The sequence below is a fragment of the Momordica charantia genome, assembly GCF_013281855.1.
Source record: "Momordica charantia cultivar OHB3-1 chromosome 2 unlocalized genomic scaffold, Mcharantia_2.0 BLBB01000002.1, whole genome shotgun sequence".
NCBI lineage: Eukaryota > Viridiplantae > Streptophyta > Magnoliopsida > Cucurbitales > Cucurbitaceae > Momordica > Momordica charantia.
In genome coordinates, this window is record NW_028275160.1 from 14220021 (window position 1) to 14229507 (window position 9487).

At 28.6% G+C, this 9487-nt stretch overlaps 1 protein-coding gene across 1 annotated transcript; it reads right to left on the bottom strand.

The window, feature by feature from the left end:
- Positions 1-3221: 3221 nt before the first annotated feature.
- LOC148212872 (RING-H2 finger protein ATL78-like) lies at positions 3222-4294 on the bottom strand. Its single transcript, XM_088121019.1, has one exon. It carries the CDS (start codon positions 4222-4224, stop codon positions 3532-3534), a length of 693 nt encoding a protein of 230 aa, XP_087977145.1. The 5' UTR covers positions 4225-4294; the 3' UTR covers positions 3222-3531.
- Between the last annotated feature and the right edge of the window lie 5193 nt (positions 4295-9487).

Consider the following 9487-nt stretch of genomic DNA (forward strand, 5'->3'; position numbering starts at 1 on the left):
TGTAAAAGAATTTTATCTTATAAAGTAAATAAGTTATAACTAATTTACCTAGTAACATCAAAGAATGTCAGTTATACACGATTTACCTTATAAAAAATATCAGTTATCTATTTCATACAAGGTATATCAAAAATATCAGTTATCTATTTCGTACCACGTATATCAATGTTAGACTTTGTATATTGAGATACTTGTCTGGATACAAAATTTTGGTAGTTTTAAATTTGTTTTATTGGAATTTTGGTAGAAACCAATGCTTATTTTACCTTTCTATATTTTTAGATATAACAAGTTAGGTATATTGTTATACTACATAGTATGTATATCATTTATAACTATTTCCCTTATACGAAGTATATGATCAATTATAACTAATTTATCTTGATATACTACATACTAGGTATATCAATTATATCTCATTTACCTTATAAGACAAAATTCAGTATATCAGTTATATCTTATTTACCTTATAAGACAAAATTCTTCTAGGCAAACACTCTTGCTATATTTTCTTGAATGTTAGAGAGGTGAGTTTATCACTTGACCCTTTATTAGATAACATGTAATTAAACGTAACAACAATTTTGGAAGACGTCTCTTAATTCTAAATAATATGGGTCTTTTGTTAAACAGTTTTATCTTGCTCAGGGAAATAGTTTTTATGATGTGATCTTTAATTTATAATTTTGAGCAAAAATGTACTTTAACCCAAAATCCCAAATGAAAATTTTCTATTGAAGTAAGATTAACCTAAAATATATCATTCATACATCAGCATCCATATCATGTATATCAATGCTATATATAAAATTATCTATCAATGGTATATCATAACATTATATATATAGAGTAATTAAATAAGGTATATCAATTGTATATCAACACATATATTAATAATTATTAAATAAGGAAAACAATATTTGTCATATTTGTGAATATTTTTGTCTTACATAAAATATCTAAAATTTGATTTTCAATTTTTTCGTTAATTTGATTTTACTCTTCGAGATTTGAATCAATGGTAAATCAAATCATGATATATCAACGTAACTTTCATATTTTAAGGCATATCATCATATTTACCTTGATGTACTACATAATAGGTATATCAATTGTAATATTGTTTTACTTTATAAAAATTATATGAGTTATAACTGTTGGACTGAGTGTTATTTGAAGGTAATTTTGATTTTCTTTTATATATATATATATATATATAATGTGTGGGTTGGACCTCAGAATTCTAATATTTTTGTAAAATGGATCAAATGTCGTTGCTAAGTTTACACAGATATTTTTCTTTTCCTATTTTTTCAAGGGCCCTAAAAAAGTAGATAGCAACAAAAATGTTAAATTAGTGTTAATAAGCTAAAATTTTAAAACAAAATAAAAAATAAAATAATTTTCAAACTAGGTCTCGATTTTTAGCTTGTCTATGATCAAATAGAGTCTTTCATTTTAAATCGAACATTACGCAAAAAAAAAAAAGAAAAAAAAACATATATATGTAGTTAATATTTTGTCATGGTACAATCAATAATATTAATGTAGAAGTTTGAATTAGGAGTTCTTTGTTTTTAATAAATTAATATGAATAGGGTTGGTGTCCCATTGTTTAGAGTATAGTGTTAATTGTTGTTTGTTGGGTGTGGCCTCAAAGAGTCCCAAAGCAAATTAAAGACATTACAAATGCTACAAAATTTTCCTTTGATGCAATTAATGTAGCCCCATACTTCATAAATTCATATTTATTATCCTCAAAAAAAAAAGTTCATATTTATTAGTGCTTTCACCTTCATCTCCCATTTTTTAAAGTGCCTTTTCTATTCTTCTTTTTCTCTCAACACATTTATCTTTTATATATATGTGTGGTTTCTTTTGAGTTATGTTTAATTTTCAAACAAATTTTAGAATACAATTATGTGAAAATTTTAACACTACAGAAACATGCATGTTTTATCAAATTTCAACCGATGACTATAAAAGTTCAAATTCTCACCTTCCACGGGTATTAAAGTAAAAAAAAAAATAGACATATTTGAGTGATTATTTTCTATTAAATAGGATTATTCGAAACGGATATGGAAGCGGTTTGGAATAAATATAAATAAATTGAGTAATTGTTGTTCTACAAAAATAATTTTTTTTTACAAATTTTTTATTGCAAGCGGGTTTTAAAGAAAAAAAATGATGGCTACGTTTTGTTTGATGATAATTTTAAATTTTAACTTCTAAGAAGTGATCTTGTTTAATTGGTATATATTTATTGAGCCAATAGCATATGGGGATGAGGATTTGAATGCTTATGCTTTTGACTAATGATATATGTTTTTAATCATTGAACTATACTTATATTAAAATTGATTGATATGTTTCTATTACTAAAATATATAATATAAGATAAAGATATACATTTACAGTGATAGATAATCTTTAATAGAATTTTTAACAAAGTCACATAATTTTTACCATTTTGCAAATTTGAACGGTGATCATAATTCTACATATGTGAAATTTTGTGAGCATAATTGTAACAAATATTATATTTCAAGGCGTAGTTTGTCCAATTTTTTATTATAATATATATGGGAAGAAAAGTTATACTAAACATTTCATTATATAAGTAATTTATATTTCCTATTTTCTCTAAATGGCTGCATTATTTTGCAACACTTTGATTTGATGAGAAATTGCAAGAAATGGGTCAAAACCAAACACCATCTTACAACATCATTATATTCCAATTTAATATATGGATGCATGAAGTGGGTGTAATAGTATTTTTGCATTATTTATAAAAAAAATACTTTTTCAATATAGCAAAAACTTTTTAGCCCACGTTTGTATTTTGTTTTTTATTTTATGTTTTTCAAAATTAAGTTCTGAAGACTACATTCACACATGTATTTATTTATTTGATATCAACTTTTTATAAATTAGGTTCTTAAAATATAAGTTGAATTTTGAAAACTAAATGAAAAAAAAAATACTTTTTAGAGACTTATTTTTTTCTTTGAAATTTAGCTAGTTACGAATTAAAAAATATACAATATATATTTTTAAGAAAGATGAAAGCATACCCAAAAAAACTTGATATATAATTTTTAAAAATAAAAATTAAAAATTAAAATGATTATCAACCGAGAATTCAAAAGAAAACGATAACCTTAATCATACAAAAATTGAAATTAGAGGGGAAGAAGAGGAAGTGCACAATCATGGAAGGAAAACTATATACAATTTCATTATAAATTAAATCTAAAACATCTCCTAATTTTTATTTATTACAGCCTTAATCACCCAAAGGTAATTAAACACAAATAATACTTTCCCTTACAAGTTAAGAGGAAATTTACTGATGATCACCATCTATATGCTTTTTTTATAAATTGAAAAGAAGAATACAGAACCGAAATTTTTTTTCCTTCAAAAAAAAAAAAAAATAAATGGCAAATTTTTAATGGCGATCAACCGTAAGATTTCTACTAACAAGTTAGGAGTAAGTATTAACTGTTAAAACTGCGGAACATGTCACCTGAAATTCCATAACGGAGCTTCGGGATCCAGGGGCGCCAGATTTACAACTACAGCGTCGTACGCCACCGTAGGCGGCGGTGGCGGAAGCGGTAAATGGGAGGAGGCCGAGGCGGGGGCGGAGCCGCCGACGATCTTCTGACACGTGTGGACGAGGCACTGGCGGCATTTGGGGCAAGAGGAGTGGGAGCTGAGCCACTTGTCGATGCACTTGACGTGGAAGCCATGGTTGCACTTGGGGAGCAGCCGGAGCTTGTCGCCGGCGGCGAAGTCGGCCAGGCAAATGATGCACTCCGCGTCCAGCCCGGGGAGGTTGAGCTCCGGCGAGTACTGCACCACCGTGAAGGTCTTGATGGCCTTCCGGTTGACTCCGGCGGCGGCGGAGGAGGGCAGGCGGGTGTCGGCGGAGTCGGAAACAACGAGCCGAGAGCACTTGAGGGCGCACCGGATGATGGAATTGAGGCCTAAGGAGCAGATGAGGGCGCAGAGGAGGACGGAGAGGACCATGACGACATTCGTGTCGAAGCTGCTGTCTCCGCCGCCGCCGGAGTAGAATTCCGGTGGGTCGTGTGCGGCGGCGGGGGCGGCGGCAAGGGTGAGCTTGTGGAGGGAGGAGTGGAGGAGGAGTAGTCTTCTTGAATACAAGTCTCCATGTTGGAGGAGCTGATCAGTGGAACCTGAAACAGACATTTTATTTTCTGTTGTTTTTTTTTTTTTTGGTTGAAAGTTTTGAATTTGAGAAGGTGAAGTGAAGGAGGTGAGTGGAGAAGGAGAGATATATATAGAGAGAGAAAGGGTAGAGAGAGAGACTAAAGTGGTTGGATTTGCTTTATGGGTTTTGTTTGATTAATTTAATTGGTTGCGACTTTGGGAGGGGACTAAGATCTCATACACCTTGGAATCCCACAATCAATTGGAATTTGAATGATTTTTATTCTTTTATTTCTTTAATAATTTTTTTAATACTCTTTATAGTAACATTGTTTTGAAAAATATTCAGGTGTACACTAGTCCAGACTCGGTCTCTTGTTCTCTGTCATTAAATTTTTTACTAACATAAGAGAGATAAATGCCGAAAAATGATACTTTTGTCCTATTTGGTATCCAATCTGGATTTTGTTTTTTTATTTTTAAATTTATGGAATCAAATGTATTCTGTGAATGTCTATTTAATAAATTTATTTTTGAAAATTACTGATTACGAGATACAAATAATAAAATTTTGAAAACAACATTTTGAACTACAATATTTTTTGATTTTGAATTTGAATTTTTCAAATCTAATCATCATGAACGACTTATTGGTCCAAAAGGACTAACGTCCTTATGATGATAGGTGCTGATCAATTATTTTTAATCAATAAATATTGATGAATTTTATCTCAAAATCAATTAACATGTAATGAGGAACCGCAGGCACAAACACCTGGCGTGGAACCTAATTTTAATTAACGACACACTATGAAACATTTCAAAAATTTTAGGTTTAAATTTTATTTTAGTCTCTGTAATAGACAATAAAAGATAAGTGTCGACAAATATGTTTTAATTGTTTGCAAAATTCTAAAGGTCATATTTGCATTTATTTTGCAAACCATTAGAATCAAAATGGTCATATTTTCGCGTTCATTTTGGTCTCTATACTATTTTTTTAAATCCATTTTTGTTATTATATTTTTACAATATTACCATTTTAGTTCTAATTATTTGCAAAAGTCTAATAATACAAATTTTATATACAATGAAAACTATTATTTAATATCAATCTAGGACAATATTTAAAAGAAATTGATCAATTTTAATGTTGTGTCGAAATTGTGATTGAAAAAATGAGAGAAAAAATAAAACAGGGACCAAATGACAGTCACATTTTCAAAATTACAAAGACCGAAATATACCTTTTGATAGTATACGGAGCAAAATAGACAAAAGTTAAAAGTACCAAAACAATAAAATATATCAATTATTGTACCAATTTTTTTATTTTTTTATTTTTATTTTTTTTGTTAATGATCACAAGTTTAAGAAGTAAGTTTCATATAATTTGAATATGACCGATGCTTTTCAAGTCTAAGATGAAGATTTGAACTAAAGAAAATGAGTATATATATACACTTTAACTATTGAGTTATGTTCACGTGGGTAACACCAATCAATTAAATTAATTCAACTGTGACTCCAAAATTTGTCAAGTAATTTAATGTGAGAAAAATAAAGTTTGTGACAGCGCAATATGATATTAGATTTATAATCTCAAAATCTTCAGCCAACATTGACCATTGTTCGTGTGGGATGCATCTAATATTGTTTGTATTTTATTGTGATGTTTCTTTAGTGTAATAATAATAAGTGGCAAAACTGGTTATAGATTTTCAATTTTTTTTAATGGTAAATATATTAAACAAAAAAACGGAGAGTAAGGCATAACACCAAAAGGGCTAACACAACACCAAAATAAAGGAAAGTAAATCAACAAAACAAATTCTAGATCGAGATAAACATAAGATTAGAACTCAAACAGGAATCCTCATAAAAATACCACTAGATCGAGCACCAGTGATTTCGTATTCGGTTGTCAAAACTGGTTAATAGATTTTTAAATTTGTTATCTATATAAATAATTTATAAATATGGAAAAAAAATCGGTATACACTATTTTTCTATCCTTGATAAAGTATATTATTGATATATCTAATATAAAAATATCATAGATTTATATGATAAAATATATCCCTAATATTTAATATAAAGTATATTATTGATAACATCTATCATTGATATATCCGCATAAAAGTACCGTCGGTGTACCATTTAATTATCATTTATAGGAAATGTTAATAAATATAATTAAGGCTAAATATAATTTTAAGCCCCAGCTGTTTTAAGAATTTCATTGAGTACATTATATTTAAATATTTTCCAATTTAGTCCCCCGGTCAACTTTCACGGGTAAGAAACTTAAAAAGGTTATTATTTTTTGTGACATTTTTTCTTATGGCAAACAAAAAACGCTCCAATATTTTATTTTATTTTTGAGTAAGAAAAAATTTCATTAAAAAATAGAAATGTCCAGATTGGCCATGATTGGCCACAAGGACTAGCCGATGAGAAACACAAGGCACCCAACATTCACTTTTCTCTAATTCAAAGCTCTCATGCGCTGGATAGTGGGTATAAAAATTACTCATAAGAATCTTATCTTATTAAACGAGATGACGCCACAAGAATCCTTAAGATTCAATATTTCGTTAATTACCCATGTTATTTTAGTAAGATCATCTTCTTCCCTTCGCAATAGTTTTGCCACTGAATCAGTGTTAATGATCTCACAATGAAAAGAAAAGGGACCTAACAATAGTTTATAATAGTCATGGACTACTCCTCTCATTGTCAATTGGTTTTGAGATGATATTCCATGAATATTGATAATCAATCTCCATCAGAATTAGGTAGGATACCAGAAACGGTGTATATTTCGCATCCCTTCCATAACAACCATAGCCTCCAACATCTTCACACTCATGTGGTTGCCAACGAACAGATCGCTCCTATAACAATCATAGCCTCCAACATCTTCACACTCATGTGGTTGCCGACGAACAGATCACTCGTCAGAATAACAACATCTTCCCAATATGCAAAATCCACCCAAAGCCCCCATTTCGATAAGTCTCAGACCAAGCTGCATCCACATTCAACGTCAAGTTATGAGGGGGAGGGGGTCCAATTTATTTTTACCTTTAGGACTGGGCTGTTCTAGCGAAAAGACGCTCTCATATTAAATATTAAAACATATATTTAGCGTGATTAAAATAAAAAAAAATGGTGATGCGTTGGAAGAGATAGAGTTGGTAGCAATCTACGTGGATGCTCCACTCAAAAGCTTTCTGAATGGGCTTTCAAATCGAGATGGGCCCATCCCCGCACTTCCACCCGACCCATTCGCATATCCCCTTGAGAGGAAGCTTCCCAGTCGCTAATCCCACCAATAATTATAATTAATTAATTAATTAATTAATTACCTCCCTATCGAGGATACTAAGAAGAGACAAAAAAATGTAAAAGGATAAAACACTGCGTGCCCTTTCCACAATTATCAAAAACTAAGACTTCTTTTTTTAAAGAAATTGGAGTTTGTCTTTATTGTTTTTGATTGACCTCGAATTTCTTACCCAAAAACAAATAAAAAAAATGTTAAAATATGAATTTGGTCCTTGTGGTCTCAATGGATGTGCTTTATCGTACATCGATTAAATAAGGAAATGATCATGAATATACGAGTACGGAACAACATTATTGGATTTTGGCAAAATATTGAAATAGGAGTTGTCCCACATTTGAACAATACAATGATGGTTCCCATGTGCTAGAAGTTATCTCACATCCTAAAATTATAAGGAGGAGGTGTATTCCAACTACTAGGAGCTCATGTGCTTGGGTTTTAGTCATAATATTTAAGCCTGGTGTACTAGCTCTAGTTAACTGAACGATAAGAGCGTTTTGTGTAATTGGGGTCAGGGAGAGAAATCTGTGTGATTGTAATAATTTTTCACATAGTGAATTTTTCCTTGGACCATAATTTTTTCTACGGTTTGGAGTCTTTCCATGTTCTTTCTTTAAGGGCTCGTTTGGTAACGGTCTCGTTTTCCGTTTCTTGTTTCTATTTTTTTTTAGAATTAGAAACACGAATATGTTTGGCAATCATTTTTGTTTCTTGTTTTTTGGAAAAAAGAAATAGATATAAAAATATATTTGATAACTATCTCCTGTCTTGTGTTTCTATTTTTTTAGTTAAATAAAATTTAGTAAATATAATATAAAAAAATATAATATAGACTATAATATTTATTAAAGAAAATATAATTTAGAATATAAATTTCTTTCATATAAAATATTATATTCAATTATTAATTTAGATAAAGAATAAATTTCAAATTTTTTATTTTAAAAATAGAAATTTTTTTAATAAAATATAATAAGTTTAAATAAAGAATAAATTCTCAAAATATTTTAAGTTAAAAAAAATTTATAATTTATTAAAGAAAATATAATTTACAATATAAACTTGTTTTGATACAAAAGTACACCTTGTTAGTTTAAATAACGAATAAAATTTTAAAATATTTTTAATTTAAAATAGAATTTTTTTTAAGAAAATATAATAGTTTTAAATCAAAATAAATTTCAAAATATTTTAGATTATAAAAATATAAAATATAAAAAAAGAAAAAAATAGTAAAATAGTCAATTATTTTTAATTTAAAAAACAGGAAATTAATAAAGAATAAAGTTTTGAAATATTTTAAATTTAAAATATAAATTTTTTTGTTTAAGAAAATATAATACTTTTAAATCAAAAAAAAGTTTCAAAATATTTTAGATTATAAAAATATAAAATATAAGAAAAGAAAAAAAAATAGTAAAATAGTAAAATATTTTTAATTTAAAAAATAGGAAATTTTTTGTTTAAAAAAGTATAATAGGTTTAAATCAAAATAAATTTCAAAACATTTTAGATTATAAAAATATAAAATATAAAAAAAGGAAAAAAAATAGTAAATTGCATACCTTGGGGTCGAACCCTGTACTCCTTGACACAAATATATTATTTAACACCTGGACACAAAACAAAGAAACAGGAAACGATAACGTTACCAAACGAGCCCTAAATTTCTAAGTTATTTTCTGCTTATTCCTGCAGTGTAGGAGATTTTTTCTCATCAAACATTACATTGTTGGGAATGCAACTAAAGTCCATATTGTCTAGATAAGGAGTTGATCATCGATATATAAGTATGAGACAACATCTCTATTGATGTAAAGGTTTTTGGATATGAAAATAAAAAAAATTACGAGGATTATGCCCAAACCAAACAATGTCATATCATTGTAGAGATTTTTGGAGTATCTTTGTTATTAGCAATATTGATAATTTTGAAAGTTTTAATTTTGT

Excerpts from the sequence above, each read along its gene's own strand:
- LOC148212872 (XM_088121019.1), bottom strand. The coding sequence starts at position 4,224 with ATGTCTGTTTCAGGTTCCACTGATCAGCTCCTCCAACATGGAGACTTG.